The sequence below is a fragment of the Cyanistes caeruleus genome, chromosome 1 (assembly GCF_971803275.1).
Source record: "Cyanistes caeruleus chromosome 1, bCyaCae1.hap1.1, whole genome shotgun sequence".
In the NCBI taxonomy this organism is placed as follows: domain Eukaryota; kingdom Metazoa; phylum Chordata; class Aves; order Passeriformes; family Paridae; genus Cyanistes; species Cyanistes caeruleus.
The window spans coordinates 6442064-6459966 of record NC_141701.1 but is presented as its reverse complement, the minus strand read 5'-3'; the positions used below and the strand labels follow the sequence as shown (position 1 = coordinate 6459966).

The following is a 17903-nucleotide window of genomic DNA, read 5'->3' as shown; positions in this document are numbered from 1 at the left end:
TCCTCCAGAGAATTTAGCATCACTAAACTTGCTGTGTTCTGTTGGTGCTGTTTTGCAGAGGCAACAGGCTGCCAAGTTTGCAAACTGGCAGGATAAATCCATTTTCTTTCTCCAAGGTCTAGTCCTATTACTGCTAACGTCATTGCCTTTGACTTTAATGCCAGGAATATTTTCCAATAGGTTTGAACACCCTATCAAAATAGACAGGAATAGAAGCAGGCTTTGTACTAAATACTATATACAACTCCCTGAATTCCCCAGGGCTTTTGTTTCACTCAGCTGGTGAAAAGGCTTTTGCTGAAGGCACTATTTCAGCAATTGAAAGGAAGATGGAAATTAGCTCTGTACTACCTGATTTCTTTCAGACATTAGGAAGTCCAGTTTTCCACCAGGAAGTCCCAGTTCTATAAAAGTCTTTACCAGCCGCAGATCTGCACTGTTACCTAGGAAAAAATGGTACTTTATAAGATGCAATGCAACAGAAAAATAACCAATAGAGAGTCAATTCAACACAAAAACCTTGATACCACGGAGCTCTTGCAAAGTTCTGCTAAGAACATTATCACACCTCAGGATCAGGCACTGAAACAGCGAGAGAACAGGAATTCCCACAGCCTGCCCCAGGTGGGCTGGGATCTGCTGCTCTGGGAGACTGTATAAATGATGGGCAAGAAAGGGCAAAGATCTGGTCCAGAATAAATCTGTCCTCTCTTTGCTGAACAGCAGAGGTTAGATAAAAAGATATGAGACCCCTGGGACACCTCAATACCTGTGCTGGGCTCTAGGGCTGTACCTTCAGAATCAGAGTGGTCCATCTCATGTATTCACAATTAGAGATGGTGCTGAAATACTATCAATGAAATACTCCTAATATTTTGAGAGATACCTCATTCTGTACTAGGAAATTCCAAAATCTTCTGCAATATTTTGTTGGTGAAGAAGGTACCACTACCTCAGGAGAAAGGCATTCCTGATACTGAGATATTCAATGGCAAACAGTCCTGGCTCAAACAAGTGTCTGGTTTTTTTTTGGTTTGGTTTTTTTGAGATTCCAGAGCCTCTACCACTTCTTCTTTATAGTTTCAGTGTTAACATCTCACCTTTCTTATTGATATCAGTAATTTGTCAAGAGAAAGTTCACATTGAACATAACTGTTCCCTGCCTAGAAAGCATATACTTAAAAAAATCCCAAGACCTGCTTCCTCTGCAGTGAAGAACGATTTTTATTCTCTCACTTGATAAAGTCAGCCATATCTAATCTATAACAGTGTTTTGGGGGTTTAAACAACATTTCCCTCCTGGGAACATGTTGCAAAACAACCAAGCATCTGTGGAAAGACAAGGAGTTACTGCAGTGCACTCTTCCTGTACATGGGAGGACTGATGTGCTTTGGTGTAGATGCTGTTTAAAAACAAAAAACAAAAACAAAAAAACCAAAAACCAAAAACAGATAGCAGGACTCCATATATTAGCAACTATGCTTAATATTCCTGTAGATTCTTTATTACAATGGACTGGATAGCATAATAAAGAATAAATACTTTTCTAAAACAAATACTTAGACCATTCTTTCATATCTTTCAGATGTTCTTGCTGAACATCTTTTTTTTGTAATTTACACTAAAATGACTTACAAACAGCAATTCTTCCTGGCCTTACCATCCAATCCATGGACACAGACAACCAGGTGAATTCCATCTTCCAAATTTTCTTCCTCTTCCTCTGGTGGAAAATATGGGATATCAGAAGCTAGTACAGATAAGTCACTGTACAGAAATCCTTCAATCTTCATTTCTTTTTTAAATTTTTCTTTGGCCTGATAAAAACTGGAGAATACATTAATTAATCACAATAGAACTGGGTGGTCAGCAACAAACCTTCAAACTAGAAATGAGGAGGCTTGTCTTTGCAAGAAATTATTTTGTCAACTTTCAAGCAGAGACCTGGATGCAATGTCTTATCTATTAGGACTGACAGAAGTCAGAATGAAGGGAATAAACTCTGTTTCTTTGTAATTTGTCACCATACAGGGAAGAACTAAAGTGCATTAGCAACTCACATTTGCCAAAGGAATGAAAGAGTAGCAAAAAATAATTTTCTGGTAGCTCATAAAATGTGACTGAGGTACAGAATTAGTAATTTTACCTCTTAACAATGTCAATGGCCTTATAGGTACTGAAATGCAAGATATATAATTTTGCTACCGTCAGATGCACTTATAGTTCTCCCTCTTCCTCAAGCTAGAGTTAAGGGATGTACTTCATGTGGTAGATACTTTGGGGTTTATTTGATTTTGGAGTCTTTTGAAAACCTTTAGCAGCATTTAGAAGAACATCTCAAAGCTGACAGAATTAGAATAACACCTTTCCTACTAAAGCTCTAAAATTTGACACTCAAATTCACCCTGAAGCATTCTGCTGGCTGAAGATGCCAAATTTTCAGTGGCTTTTTGACTCAATAAAACGTATCTAGATTAGGAATTAATAATCACAATGTAAGTGTAAAATTAAGCAGAAAACTGGGCCAGACAAGCTTTGGAGATTTAAAGCTTGGGAATTTCTTAAGGCAACTTGATATAATCATAGAATCATTAAGACTGGAAGACTTCTAAGATACTCAAGTCCAGTGGTGAGCAATTACATCAGCCCAAATAATTGTAAGGGACACAATAATGAAAAAATATCTTTTGGGCCATGAATCTGGAAGCCTTGGATTTATGTGCGTTAGTACATGCTCAAATGTTCTGTTTCACAAAGAAAAAAAAAATCTGTGCTTAGATTTGTCAGGAGTTAAGCATGGTGTATAAAACTTCAGGATACTTTCAAAAGAATAAAAATGAAGTGTTGGGTTGAAAATGAATGTACATGCAGACAGCCAATATTTTGGGCAGCTGAATGGGTTGAGAAATTTCAGTGCTATTGTTTTTCATCAGCACAGAGGAGGCATCAAACTATATTGGAAAAATATAAGTGCTACTGTGCCAATCTGTGAAATGGGCCCCTGTGACACTTTTACATTGGGCAATGAAGCAAGAAACAAAAATAATGCCTCTTCTCCATCTATCCATGGTTTCAATTCTCCCATTTTTCCAGTTTGAGAAGGTGAAGTTGAGACATATCAGCCAGTCTGAATTCCTCATTTCATAGCTTAGCTACTGAGTGCAATTATAAAGGAGAAGAATAAAATAGTCTGAGGCATTGCCACAGTGAACTGACTGTCTGGGATCAATACTCTGGTATGGGTAGCCTTGATTTCAGGAAGGAGGGTCAGCTCTAAATGATTATTTAGATACCTAAATCCCACTGCTTGTCATGAGAATTAAGGACATGATGTCTTTGGCAATCTTGTTCTCTCTATGTTTTCTTCCTTCCTGTCTATTTAGATTATTTACTCTATATGAACTCTTCATCTGTTTGGATTGTTTATATGGAATTCCTCAGGCAACTGTCTTAAATCCAAGCTTCCTGTATGCCTAGTACATTAGGGTCCTGAACTGTGTCAGGGTCTCTTGGCATTACAGCTACATTAAAGAAGTAATTAGTTATTCTTACTTCAGCATCCTTTCGTTGGTCTCTTCATCCATCTCATCTGAATTAGAACAGACAACTCCAAACGAGCCCAGCGGCTGGCGCGTGATGGGGAACGCTGCCTGCTTTGCCGAGGAGCCCGCCAGGGCAGGGGTCTCTTTGGGCACGGAAGAAAAGGGAAGACAGGTGGCTGTGCAAGAGATGGACAGGTTAACCACATCAGCAGCCTTTCTGCTTTCCAGGGCTACTCCCTCTGTCGTGGCCAAAGGAAACCCGGTGCCGTTCGCTACAAGTTTATTCTCTTGGCTGCTGGGCTCCTGAGGACGTTCAGCCTGGTGGGACCCTGCCGCAGGGTCTGCTGAGGCAGGACAGTCATTGAGCTCAATTTCTTGCAGCCCCTGCATTTCTGCATTCACTGCTGGGCTCTCCTCAGCAAGAGAGCTGCCACATTCTCCTCGCAGTGAGCCAGATTCAGTGGAGGTGTCTGAAGGAGCTGCAACAGGGTAGCAAAAATCTGGTACCACCTTTATGCTTTGTGAAAAACTTTCCTCTCCTGAAATTCTACTATTGGAAGAGCCCTGTTGTATTTTTAAACTGTCCAGCTTAAGTTTATCCTTTGGATCCTCAATGCATGTATCAACCTTATCTATATTTTTGTCCAAGTAATTACAAGCCCTTGGTGTTTTTAAGCTGCACTCACCATTGCTCTCCAGTGACAGGCACTCAGAGACATTATCTTGGAGCTGCTTCGGACAAGTGGGTTGTCTTGTATTTTCCAAAGTACAGCAAGTCTCTGGAAAACCTTTCTCCTCCTCCCCTTGTAACTCAGTGTTACTGTTACTGTGTTTGAGGAGAGGCTTGGGATGTCTTCTGTGTTCTATTTGTCCACTTTCAGTGGTTATTTGACACTCAGAAAAGTCTATGATTATTTTTCCATCTTTATCCTCTGTCTCCATGTAGCTTCTTAAGTTTTGATCTGAATCTCCTGAGGTGGCTTCACTGTGTTTTGATATATCCACCTCCTCCGTGGGCTCTTCTGGGCTACTGATCTGCGGAGCAGAGACAGATTTTGTCAGTTTGGTAAGCTCCACTTCCCTCTCCTCTTCCTCAAAGGGCAAAGAGCTGATGGATGTGAGCGATGCTTGGATACCACTGGGCAAGCTGGTGTTGCTTTCCGTGTGTCCACCCTCCAGGGAGTTCCGGTGGATGGCGTGCCTCCGGACCAAGTGGTGCAGGATCTCCCGGTCACTGGGCAGCTCCAGGGCCCGGCTACGAGCATCAGACCATGCCACCGAGCTTGGTTCACTTTCAATGCCTGAATCAGATATTATAGAGGAAGATCTTTTTATGGCCCCTGACATCAGAGTAAATTCTTCACTCTCCTCAGTTCGTTGATCCTTTGTGACTGATTTCGCTTCACAGCTGTGTGAAGGCAAAACTTTCAAAACATGGAGATAAGCCTTGTTATCTGTATCCTCTGGTTTTCCAAGACTGGTCAGTTCATTCAGTGCAATCTCAGATGAAGTGAAATTAGTTTCAGGATGACCAAATTCATCTAGTTTGTGTATTTCAGTCCTGTTTTCCAAGCCATCAGTTCCACATGCTCCACACTCGTACTGAGCACTGACAATTAGCATGGGCTCACTTTTGTGAGAGTCCTTATTGCTGGGTTCCATGTCTCCACAGATAACATCCTCCCCGAGTCTATTATCTTTTAATAAAACTTCCTCGGATGTTTTAAAGTCTTCTGACATGTGTTCTGTATTGCCTGGCTCTGAGTCAGAAATAGTTTCCTCTCTTGAAACAAAAATATTTTCAGGTTTCCTTTGGCCTTCTTTGTTTATTGTACATACCTGAGATGTGGAGTGCTGGTTTAAACCCTTAGCAGCAGCTTCAGTACTGCTGTGTAGGCATGAGGGATTCCTGTTTATCCTGTCTGTGTGTATTAGTGGGGTATCTTTCCCAAAATCTCCTTTCATTACTGCAGTGGCATCATCTGATGCACAGTCTTCATTTTCCAGTTTTACATCTGTTTGAGTATTTGCAGGAACCTCAAAATCTGGGAAAACTTCCAAATTCTGATCTGAAAAAAGAAAGAGAGAAAGAAAGACAGAAAGACAGGAAGACAGAAAGAAAAAAATAAAAGACAGAAAGAAAGAAAGGAAGACAGTAGTATTACTTTTAAGAGCACAACAAATCACCCATCTAAAATAAATGGGAGACTTTGAAAAGTGATTTTAAAGTCTAAAATATTATTCTGTACTTTTATATTTTAAAAATTATACATTCATTAAAGGCATATTATAAATGCACATGCCAGAGTGCATTTAACTAGAATTACACTCACTGGAGAGTTATAGTTAGGTCAAAGAGGACAATATTAATAAAATACACTTTCCTCAGTATAACTGTACCTATGCTGCTAGTTTTTAGAGCATAGGTAAGCAAAACAAAATGGATACTTCTTGGTATTCCTGGTGTCATTCAACATTGTTCATGGTATAGCTGTTACTTTGAATCAGTTTAATACTCGGTTTAATAACTTAAATACCTTTAATGAGCACTGTCACAATTTAGGCAGTAGAATAACAGTGGAAGAGTGAAGATTTTGTATCACAGGCTATATTCACTTGACAATGGACGCCTATATTATTAACACATATTGCTTCCTTGGTAATAAAGGTTGAGTGAAAAGAAAGAAGGTATTAAGAGCTATGAGGTTTTACTAAATAACTCTGGAACTAAATAATTTCTTAATTAAAAATTTGATTTGGGTACTCAAAGAGCAAAATATTTTTTGGAAGGCAGTGCTACCTTTCAGGGGAGTGTGGGGCTTTACACTGAAATTGTGGGGTTTTGTTCTGACATTTCTTACCACTAGATGTCATAGTAGGGATATCAGTCTAGTGTTTTTTCTTTCAATTAATACTGTAGTAAAAATCCAAAAGATCTGATTTTCTTCCTACATTTTTCCTCCATCTTAATTTTTAAAAAAAAAAAAAAAAGATTTCATTTAAAGATGATAAATGTGAAGGAAATACTCTGCTGTTAGGGAAAACACTAAAATTCAGCTGTATTACTTAGGGAGTCTCACTCTTTTCCGAGTTCATAAACCCGGGGGATGTGAGATCACTTATCCTGAGCTGGGGAAGTACCTCCCTCAGCTCAAGCTGTGTCATGGAGCTTTGCCCTGTGGTGTTTCACTCACCTTTGCAAGGCATGTCTGTGTACCTATCCTCAAAGATAACTGGGAGCGTGTTCCAGTCCCCGTCGATGTCCAGGCACTCCGCCGGCAGCGGGGGCATGCTGGTGAAATAATCCGAGTTACGAATTTCTGTAGAAATCTGTGCGTGGCTCTGGATCCTGCCAGCAAAGTACAAAACAAATTGAGTACTTGAGCAGCTACTGTGCTGCTTCTCCAATACTCCTGCAAACCCAGATATGCAGGCAGAGGACAGAGTCAATGTGTTTAAAGGGGAACAGTATTGCATGACGGGGGGTACCCAGAACTCTTAGAAGGTTTCCATCTCTTAGTTAGAGATATCTACAGCTTGAACAATCCCTTCCTGAAAAATCTCAGTGTTTTTGAAATAATTCCAGATCCCACTGCCACAGGCTCCTGTTATCTGCCATAACCCATCGCTGTCTTCCCACCGACCTCGGCTGCTGGCTGGGACTGGATCCTTCAGCTGGTCTCTGGTCAGGAAATGAGGCCTGTCACTCTGGCTGTGCTCAGGGTTTCAAAACCCAGATGCAGGAAACAATAATCAAATTTTTTTTTAGAGCAGTATAGGGAGGAAGAAAGCCAAGAGGGATGCATGGCAAGTCCCCTGTCTCACTTGTATCAGACCTCAGAGCACCCCCAGAGAGGTCTCACATGTGTGAATCTGGAAGTGCTAAGGCACATTACTCAGCCACTGTCTCTTGACGGAGTCACAGAATCATAGAATGGTTTGGGTTGAAAGAGCCTTCAAGATTATTTAGTTCTCTCCCCCTTGACATGGGTAGGGACACCTTCCACCACACCAGGTTGCCCAACCTGCCCTTGAACTCTTCCAGGGATGGACCAGCCACAAAGTTTCTGACCAACCCATTCCAGTGCCCCACCACCTTCACAGTAAAAATTTTCTTTCTAATACCTAATATAAACCTACTTTCTTTCAGTTAGAAGCCATCCCCCTGGCTCTTGTAAATAGTCCCTCTCTGGCTTTTTTGTAGCCCCACATCTGTTTCCATCATTTAGGCCACTCAAAATGCTACCTGGCTCTCCTCAGTGAATGTGAAATTAAACCAGCAGATGAATATGTGTTCAGCTATAATAAATACAATATATTTTTACTTCTGATGAGCTTTCCTATTTAAACTTCTGTCTTGAAAAATGGGGAAAACATGAAATACAGAGAGTAAGGCAAAAATATTTTCATTGATGGTCAGCTGAAAGCAAATCTGTTCTTCATTTTGAAGCTGTTATCCCTTATCTGATTTCTACGTACCCTTGTGAAAAAGATAAATAATAGACATTAAAGTGAGCAAGGAGAAATATTTTTGTCTGTAAAATCTAAGGAGGGTGTGTGACCTCCTAGAGGCCTCCTCCCTGTGCCATACCCAGCCAGCTGGGAATGGTGTGTCCTCTTCTGCCTAAGCAGTCAAATGCTTCACACACACCCACAACAGCATGGGAGGCAAAAACAGCTCCTGACTGGTAGGAAGGAAAAATAAAATGGGGGAACAAATCTAACAGTTCATGGCACACTGAGCACTGATCTCAGCTGCTGACTGTGTGAACCCAATTAATCCCTACTACCACTCCCAATATCAATAATACTCTGACAGCCAAGACTGTTTTACCAACTACATCATCTAGGAAATACAGGAAGAAAACCTGACTCTGCCACATGGCCTCTATAGATTAAATTTTCTACACAGACCAATTAATTGATCTTTTAATTTTTTTTAATTTTTTTTTTTATTTACCCTTCTTGATAACCACTGAGAAAAACATTATGTTTACCTGTAGGAAATGGGCTACTTTTGTGACTGCCTGGAGCAATAGAAGCACTTCATGCAATTAGGCTTTCCCCTGTGTGGGGTTATGTTTGTTTGAATGGGGCCATGAGTGTGTGTGTCCTCACCCCAGGATCTTGACATGGGCTTTTCCTTGTACACAGCTACACAGCTCCCTAAAATCCTGACATGGGAGAACCAAATGAACACAGCTGGGACCCTGCAGCTATGGTGCTGCTCTAATTTGGCAGAACAAGGCACCCCTGTACAACCCATCCACTAATGAAGTCAGGGCCCTTTCCATCAACTCTGAATCAGCCTTAATGTCTCCAATGACAGCTCTGAGAAAAGCAATTTTGTCCTCTGCACTAGGTCAGAAGCAAATGTCTCACTTAAAAATCATCATTGTGACAGGACCTGATGTCATGGCCTTTCAGCCCCTTCTGAAAGATGGGTTTCACACTGGTAATGTTGTGGTCTGCCCATGGTGACAAATAGTCTGGATAACCTTGATTACTCAGAAATTCAAATCTGAGCATCCTTCTTTGAACTCTGCCTTCAGGGGTCAGGTCCCGAGTATCATCCAAGTCCTCCACTTGGGTTCATGGGCTAAAATCAAAGGCAGGATTTGCCCTGGCATAGCTTTAAGCCTGGCTCCTTACACTTCACAGTTTGGTTACAAGCAGGAATTTTCCAGCAGAAGGAAATACTTACTTTGGAATGGTTTATGGTAAAAAACAAATTTGTAAATATTAAGATTTGTTGCTTTTCAACAGGTATTTCTGACTGAAATTACCAGTGCTGGATCTAGTGCACTTCATTTAGGAAGTTAATTGATGAATGGTAAATATATAAATATATATGTGTATCTTGAAATTAATTATTTCTGGGGTCTGCCTGATCAGTCACTTACTTTTGAAACTCATTTCAATAGGTTTACAATATGGTTTCCAATATGGAGCTAAGACAGAGACAATGACCTTTCTCAAACCAAATTCCTTCATACCTTGCAGAAAAAGATCTCCTTCTTGACTGAAAAATATTTTAAAGTAAATTTTCAGTCATTCCAGAGACAGAGGAATATTAATGGGTTACTTACAGGCCTTCCTGGAACATGAGCACAGCAGGTTTCTGGTGCTCAGTGTAGAAGAAGGCTTCTGAGAATCTTCTCACCTGAGAGAGACACACACAAATTAAACCTAAGATCTGCTGAAAGGTGACAAGTGCCATCCATCTAAGAACACAGCATTAACAGGAAGAGATTCCTTAGTGTTGACACTATAGAAGAGTTCAATACTGCTTCATTTTCCTAGTCCTGCACAAAGTAGCTCTTGTTGTTGCATATTTTGCTGCGAGGTAAGAAGACTTTGACAATAAATCAAAGTTTGCTTATCTGGATCTTCTGAATACTTTTCTAAAAGCTGTCAAATTTACCATTTTCCCTTGTATTATTAAAGTTGAGAAGATTTATTCCTTTCCCCCTGTGCAAAAGAAGTAGTGGACTGATTTACTAAATTAGAACAATTCATAATTGATCATCTCTTCTATGGGAACATCCACAGTGACTCTCAAACTACCACGACAGCAAAGGAAGTCTTACATATCAGTCCAGAGGAGAATGAGCCCTATCACAGTAGAAAAACACCTGTCTATGTCATGAAACTTACAAACTGAGAGCTCTTCAAATCCTTTCATGGACATTAGATCTGTTCAGTGCTGGATAATCAATTACAAAAGAGCCATGGATCTGAAGTGGCTGGCAGAGCACAGAGTGTGAAATAAGCTATAAAAAATTCAGTGCTGTTATCTGCCCTGTAATAAACTTTTAGTTTAAATGGATCAAGCATAATATGCAATCAAATGTACTGAGCTGTTAAACTGCAGCCCATACATTCCTAATAATAATTGTGAAAGTGACCTCTGTTACAGGGACAGAAAATGGCAGTGAAAAGCATATGTCAGAGCATCTCAGCATCTCCCTAAATCCTGGCTGTGCTTTAGCAAATGGCCTTACTGAACAAAGGATGAGCATCCCTTCAAAAAGACTGTGTCTTAACAGTAGGACTTCTCATTTAGGGCTCTCAAACCCTGAAAAGGTATAATTGCACACAGTTTATATGGGGAGGAACAGGAGCATACAAAGTTATGTAATTTGACAAAGGTCAGGACAGTTGGCATCAGTTAAGGATGCAACAAACCAGAGGCTGAGATTGCTGGAGCTGGGAGCACACAAAGTTGGGTTCTTTGACTGAAAGCCACCAGGTCCCCTCAGAGTCAAGGGAGACCTCATCAGACTAACCAGGGGAGTTTCAGCATCAGGAACTCAGCCACCTCTTCCTGAATTTTATGCTCCATTTTTGCAAGCTCCAGGGGGAGACTCGTTCTGGTCACTGTGACCTCCACTGACTTTGACAGGAGCAGAACATGAGCTGAGGTGCCAATACCTACACTGCACACTCCTAATGCATGCACAGTGAATCCTGCTCTTTCCTCTACTGTCCCTGCTCTAATGATTAAATCAGACTTTGAGTTCAGCTCAGGTGATGTGCTGAACTGGTGTCTCTCAATAACCAAGAATGTCCTGATGAAAGACAGAACACTTGCTGAACTAATCAGATAAGCAGATCTGACAACATTTGCTCAAATGACAAGTGGTTTTGTGCCTTCTTTATTACCAAGTACAAGTAGCAATTTCAACATCGACAATATTAATAATTTGTTGTGTGCACTTCATCGTGAGAAAGGCAAATAGCTATATATATATGACAGTGAAGAAAAAAAATCCATATTCCTTATGGTAGTTCTGTGAAACCAGTTGAGATAAAATTGTAATTTTTTTTTTATTTGCCACTGCTATATTTGGGTTTTTTAAAACAAGTGTTTATGATTTACAGATCTCTATCAAGTACAGGTGACATATATCCCCTCCCACCCACCTCCCATTCTATGTCTGATCCTGGTGTTCAAAGTTACTCATTTTATGTAAGATCCTGGATCTTACATAAACACAAACTCAATCATCTTCATTCCAGAAACTGGAATCTGTAATTTCAAATCCTGGGCTTTGCCTCTTCTCCCCCTCCTGTTCAACTCTTGTTGTGCTCACCCCATTTCATATAAATGGTCATAGAGGGGGAATTGGATTGGAAATATATATCCAATGAATCTCTAATGTTTATCAGGAGGTAACCATTACTGAACATCCTTTTAACTTCTTAAGATTACCCTTAGCATGTGATGTTCCTGAGTCAGATAAGCTGTGACTTCTGGATGGAGTGTTGCCACCTCTAGGAACTGGGTCCACAGGGCCAGGAGGTGAGAGCAAAGCCAGGCAAGGTCCTTGCTTATCTGTTCTGCTATCTTCTCTGGATTGTTCATCAGCTGAAGGATAGAAAGGAAATTATGACATCAAGAATGTTATGGAAAATAATAACTTCATACATCATATTAAGTCCTTTTAGGAACAACAGCACCAAGAAAAAATTATTTTGATTTAAAAATATTGTTACTAAAGCTGACATTTTCAGTTATTTTACCCCAAATAAAGCTGGTGAGATTTTTTTTTTCCCACTTTAAAATCACATATTTTAGTTCAAACGGTCTCAGCTAAACAATTAGAGAGCAAGAAGGTGGAACAAGTAATTTTTTGCAGACACTTTACTGCAGGTGTGGTAACTGGGTGGGGGGGAGAATCAAAGCATGTGGGCTCCAAATTATCCACCAGATGGTGCTGGATGCTCTGAAATAATAAACCATGGCCAGACTTTTAGCAAAAGGCACCCTCTCAGCCATGTCACATTGGAATACAAATGGGTGACTGAGGGGGAACCGAACAAGAAACCTCAAACCAAAACATTGTGTCCTCAACACACGATGAAAACAGACATCCCAGAGTGTGCTCTTGCCCATGTCCCACACTTGAACATGCTGGGTCTTGGTGTGCTCTCCAGCTCTGTGCTAAAGCTCTGTGAGAAAGCAAAGCCTCTGCACAAGAAATTTCCTCATTTCACAGTTTCATAGAATCATAGAATCGTAGAATGGGTTGGGCTAAAGATCTTCTTCCAACTCCCCTGCCATGGGCAGGGACACCTTCCACTATGCCAGGTTACTCAGAGCCCCATCCAACCTGTCTTTAAACACTTCCAGGAATGTGGCATCCACAGCTTCTCTGGGTAACCTGTGCCCATGTCTCACCACTCCCACAATAAAGGATTTCTACCTTATATCTAAGCTAGACCTGCCCTCTGTCAGTTTAGCACCATTCCCCCTTGTCCTAGCACTATATACCATTGTAAAACATCCCTCTCCAGCTATCCTGTGGACTCTTTAGGTACTGGAAGGTGTTAAATGCTCTCCCTGGAGCCTTGTCCAGGCTGAACAAACCCACCTCACAACTTGTTAATTTCTTTAATGAGAGACAGACATTGTATTTTACCTCCATGTTATTCACTGGGTCTGTTTTTTGGTTAGGTCTGCACTGTAGCTGAAAACCTGCTTATTTTTCACATTTTATTATGCAGGTAGTTTTCAGCATGGTGACACTAAGCCATGATTAAAAACAAATTGTGTGTGAGAGAAGCAGAGAAAAATTGTGTGTGGATAAAACAGATATTGTCACTGAGTTTACATTGTTTGGATGTTATTTCGTTTTAATGACTTATCCGAAATGGCACAAACTCCAGCACCCATTCTGGTGTGGGAAAAATCAGGGGGGTACTGGGAAACAAAAGATTCTGCTTAAAAATTTATCTTTACAGAGTCAGGGCACAATTTACTTTATGGCATCCAATTTTATATGCCGTATGTTAGTGTTATTTTTTTATTTGTTAAATCAGTAAGCTGTTTCTTCCATCATGAACTGAAATCTCAGTCGTCAAGCAAGATGCATTATTAATGCAAGACATTTTAGGAATAGGTGTGTGGTGTCAATTTGTCCAGTTTACTGGTTATTAAATGTTTGAGTTTGTCAGGGAGGGAGGGAGGAAGGAAGGAGTATTTCTAACTGTGAGAGTCTTACTGCACTGAAAATTAGTCCAAAGAAGACTCTAGACTATATTGTCTGTCCTATACCCTTAAAACTTCTAAATCTAGTAGAGATGAGCCCAATAAGTTATGCTTCTCTAAATCAATTTTATGTGAAATCAGATTTCCTTCAAAGTATCCAAGTCAGGACCTAAAACTAATAAATTTGTCATCTGAAACAGTTTTAAAACCATGGCTGACAAACATTAGCTCACAATTTGTAGCAGGAATGTAAATGGACTTCTCATTTGGTTTGGACTCATCTTCCCTCTATTAATTGTTACCAGATTCACTTCCTCAGGGAAGTGGTGGAATCACCAACCCTGGAATTGTTCAAAAATGAGTATGTGGCACATTGTTTATATGGTTTACTGGAGATGGTGCTATTGGGTCAAAGGATGGACTTGATCTTGGAAGTCTTTTCCAAACCTAATGATTCTATGATCCTATGATAAATAAAATATGCAAAATCTCTGATTTTTCAGTGATCAGCTGGCACTTGCATTTCTTCCTGGCACTCTTGATGACTTGTCTTTGTCTCACTTGAAATAAACTTGGCAGAAGCAAGTTCAAGAGAGTAGTTTGTTCATTCTGTGCCAAAATCACTTTTTTGCTCCCATGATCCTCCAAACACATTTAGGTATTTTTTTTGAAAATATATGGTTGTACAACCTGCCAAAACACCTTTTCTTCTGTCAGCAGAAGAGTTATAATTGAAACCTACCCCAAACAATTTTTTTTGTCATCCTGATACTTGGGGTAGGCTCAATGAAGGAAGCTAGAATAATCCAGCTGGTGGCTTGTTAAAAGTGGCAGGAACACCTTATAAGAAACTAATCAAAGTTATGCAAAATTGTTGGTGGAAGAAAAACAGTAACCAAACTTTCTGATGGCACCAAATTCTCTTTTTTCCTGCTCTAATGTATTGCTGGGCTGTCCCAGTGCACTTGAAAAATGGACTTGAAAAACCTATGGGCAGGTTCTGATGAAGGAAATACCTGCAGCTCCATACAAAGCTGGGATAATGTCTCTTCCACAGATAGCTCCTCTGGGGAAAAAAACACAAAGACAGACATCAGGGTTGAGAACAGTGGATGTGAAATATTCATTTTTTGCTGTTTATTCATGAGATAAATTGGTCATTTGGGTACCAATCTTGGTAGTCTTCCTGACAGACAAGTTTCTGTTTGGATGTGTGCACTCTGCAACCCACTTTATACTCCTTCAGGTGCAACTTCTGCTTATGCAACCTGGACCACTAAACCAGTAGAAAATGTTGCTTTTGGTGACAAAGACAACAGGATTTGACTCTTTGTTGATTCCCTTTTACAAGAAGTTTGATTTTTTTAGCCTTTGGTATTTATGGCCAAGTGTAGAACTGAATACAGAGTCTGAGCAAATGATGTGCAAGGAATGGTTGTCTCCAGTGTGCTACAGAGGACTGTGTATCCACATCAAATTTCTGAATAGTAAAATATTGGGTATCTCTCTACTGCCTTGTGAAGTTGGAATTACCTCCCCACTGCAAGCTCAAATACACCACAAACCACCAGGAAAAAGACATCAATCAACCCCCAAACTTCAGCAGCTTGATTTCACAATGTGGAACTTTCTAATGGTGTCGTAAAGAAACAAAGCAGGAACAAAGCAGAACAATTCACAGACCAATCCCCACCTCAATCCCCAAATGTCTCTTCTCAGCACTAATAAATGGGAAAGGGCAGACTAAGATGGGTCGTGCCTTGAAAAGACTCAATCTGAGCTGGTAAATTTTGGGAAATAACCATTCCAAATTTAATGTCTAAAGTAAGTTACTTTAAATATACTACTCATGAAGCTAGGAAAAAAAAAATAATTAAGGAAGTGTGCAGAGATCTATATTCTTGGATTTATCTTAACCTTCTGTAAAAACCTATGAGATTAACATGACCATTATAGATTTTACAACTGAATGAGCCATTTACATTCTTCCCCTGGTCAGTGGACAAATATGGCAAGTACAAGGTACAGTTTATGCCATCCCAAATTAGAAAGAAGTACTTGTGTCAGATCACAGATTTTTAATTGGGCATGTTTCACCCCAATGAATGTAAGGAGACAGACATAAAAAATTTGATTTATATTCATCTTACTGCATGAATCTTACACCCCATAATTTTACCAACTTTCGCAACTGGTGTCAGAAGATCAGCCTTAAAACCAAATCTTTAGTAGTTTTGCAGACTGTGAATAAAATGATGCAAATAACACTCTGCTCAAGAGGCTAAAAAGGGTATTTGCATTTTGCAAATTTTCATCTGTTACAAGAAGTACATTTGCAAATGAATTGCCTGCTCCAGTACCAGTGTTCATTTCAAAACCAGGAAAATGGTGTTTAGAACATAAATGTGTGTTCTGGGGTGGTTCTGGGGTGGTCCTGGGGTTGTGGTCACTCATCCATGCATAGCTCTGCCATCTCACAACCTGTACCCCTGTCTGGGTGAGCCACAAACCCTCTGTTATCTATACCTGATAACCAAGATCCATGAAGCAGTTTTGTTGCATGTTGTGTTCTGTCTGGGAACTCATAAACTGCAAGTTAAAATGCTGTTTTGTTGTTACTGTTTTTTTTCTTTTGTGGCTGGATTGACACACTGTTACCTAACTATGAATTTTAGACTATCTTTAAGGGATATATATGTTGGGAAACAAGAGATGAAGTGGAAAATAGGATCCTTTAAGTCCAGAAGTGTATGAAGCATAATGCATTGTGTTTGATGGTTCTTATATATGAGGACTTCACTGGAAAATTTTATTCCCTTTTAAACATCCTGGGCAATGCACTTGATCCCCCAAATGTAATTATCTCTGCAACATAACAAAACTGGTAACTTCAAAACCTGTACACCACAGAAATACAAAGACACAAAAACACAGATGTGAAATTATTAGGCACATTCCTTGAATTCAAAGAAACAGGTGAGACAGCAGGATTTGAATGAGATGAATGAGTCTCATTTTCGTAGGACCTCATGCTGTCATTACAAAGATGACTAAACACAAATTCCAGAAGTCCATCCTGTAAATCCAGACAGACAGCACCTGCATATTACATCTAAGAGGCCTGAGCAGCCAAAAAAATACTTCTGCCAAAAAAACCCAGAAAATCTATTAAACAATTGAATTAGGAAGAAAATCAGAATAATTTTGAAAAGCAAGTTACAATTGAGAGTGGAGAAATATATTTTGAGTTATAAGTAAGGGAGTATAATTTAAACCCACTTGTATCACCCTTCCAATTTTTCTTTTCAAATATAAAAAAATGTTTGCTCAAAAGAAAAACAAATATGTTCTGTCTTCCCAAGGTTTCATGGCCATTCAGAACTGGAAGTTACACTTTTCAAAATGCAGCTGAGGCAAAAAATCACCAAAAGGCAAATATTCTGAGAAATGTATCAAAATATTTTATCCATCTACACATCAGGCCAAAACCTATGAAAGGATTTACATAATCTGAGTCAGTCATCTTTAACAGCAAAACTAAACACTTATCCCAAAACACATGAAAATCCTTTAAAGTCTCTGAACAGACCAAGAATTTTAGTACTAAAATATTTGTTTAAAAATGCAGCAGTGTAAAATATTCAGTGATTTCAAACACCTTTTCACTTACCCAACTTCAGCTGTGGCAAATCAGGAATCTCATTCATTATGAGGGTGTAGTAGGTGTGAAGACCCCTTTGAGCATTCAGGAGCAGAAGACAGAGATCCTTATGCCACTTGTATGCATGCTGCATGCAGTTTTCAGATGGGACATAAAAGCTGCCCTGTGTAGCAAAAGTATCAAGAAAATAAAGTAGGGAAATTAAAATTCATGGTCTCCATTTGTGTGACAGGTTTCCACAAAAACCCAGTTGTGGACAGTCACTCATCTCTTTTTACAAAAGTATATAGTGATAGGACAAGGGGTAATGGCTTTAAACTAAAAAAAAAGTGTAGGTTTAGACAGGATATTAGGAACAAAATTCTTTACTGTGAGGATGGTGAGGCCCTGGCACAGGTTTTCCAGAGAAGCTGTGGCTGCCCCATCCCTGGGGGTGTTCAGTGCCAGGCTGGATGGGATTTGGAGTGACCTGGTCTAGTGGAAGGTGTCTCTGCCCATGGCAGGGGATTTGAACTAGGTGATATTTCAGGTCCCTTGTAACCCAAGCCATTCCATGAGTCTTTAATTCTAATCAAGCAGATGGAAGCAAAGAGAGATTTTAACCATCCCAACCTCCCAGCCACCCAACTATCTGGATGTGTAATCCAAGAGTATCTCATTCAATATATTCATTTTGCACAAACCATAATAAAACTATTAGGTGTC

At 39.8% G+C, this 17903-nt stretch overlaps 1 protein-coding gene across 21 annotated transcripts in view; it reads right to left on the bottom strand.

Annotated features, from left to right (window-relative positions):
- The window catches only part of FAM135B (family with sequence similarity 135 member B), a 286821-nt gene that overhangs the window by 7508 nt on the left and 261410 nt on the right, over positions 1-17903 (bottom strand). For 10 of the 21 annotated variants that reach the window (XM_086877994.1, XM_086878035.1, XM_086878004.1 and 7 more), the window contains 8 exons: positions 17208-17361; positions 14554-14603; positions 11759-11914; positions 9633-9706; positions 6738-6892; positions 3554-5612; positions 1662-1828; positions 352-443 (listed from right to left, as the gene is read on the bottom strand). In XM_086877994.1, coding sequence (XP_086734120.1) covers positions 352-443; positions 1662-1828; positions 3554-5612; positions 6738-6892; positions 9633-9706; positions 11759-11914; positions 14554-14603; positions 17208-17361 — 2907 coding nt within the window. The remainder of the gene's footprint in view (positions 1-351; positions 444-1661; positions 1829-3553; positions 5613-6737; positions 6893-9632; positions 9707-11758; positions 11915-14553; positions 14604-17207; positions 17362-17903) is intronic. The other 11 variants (XM_086878111.1, XM_086878125.1, XM_086878090.1 and 8 more) reach the window with 3 other exon arrangements.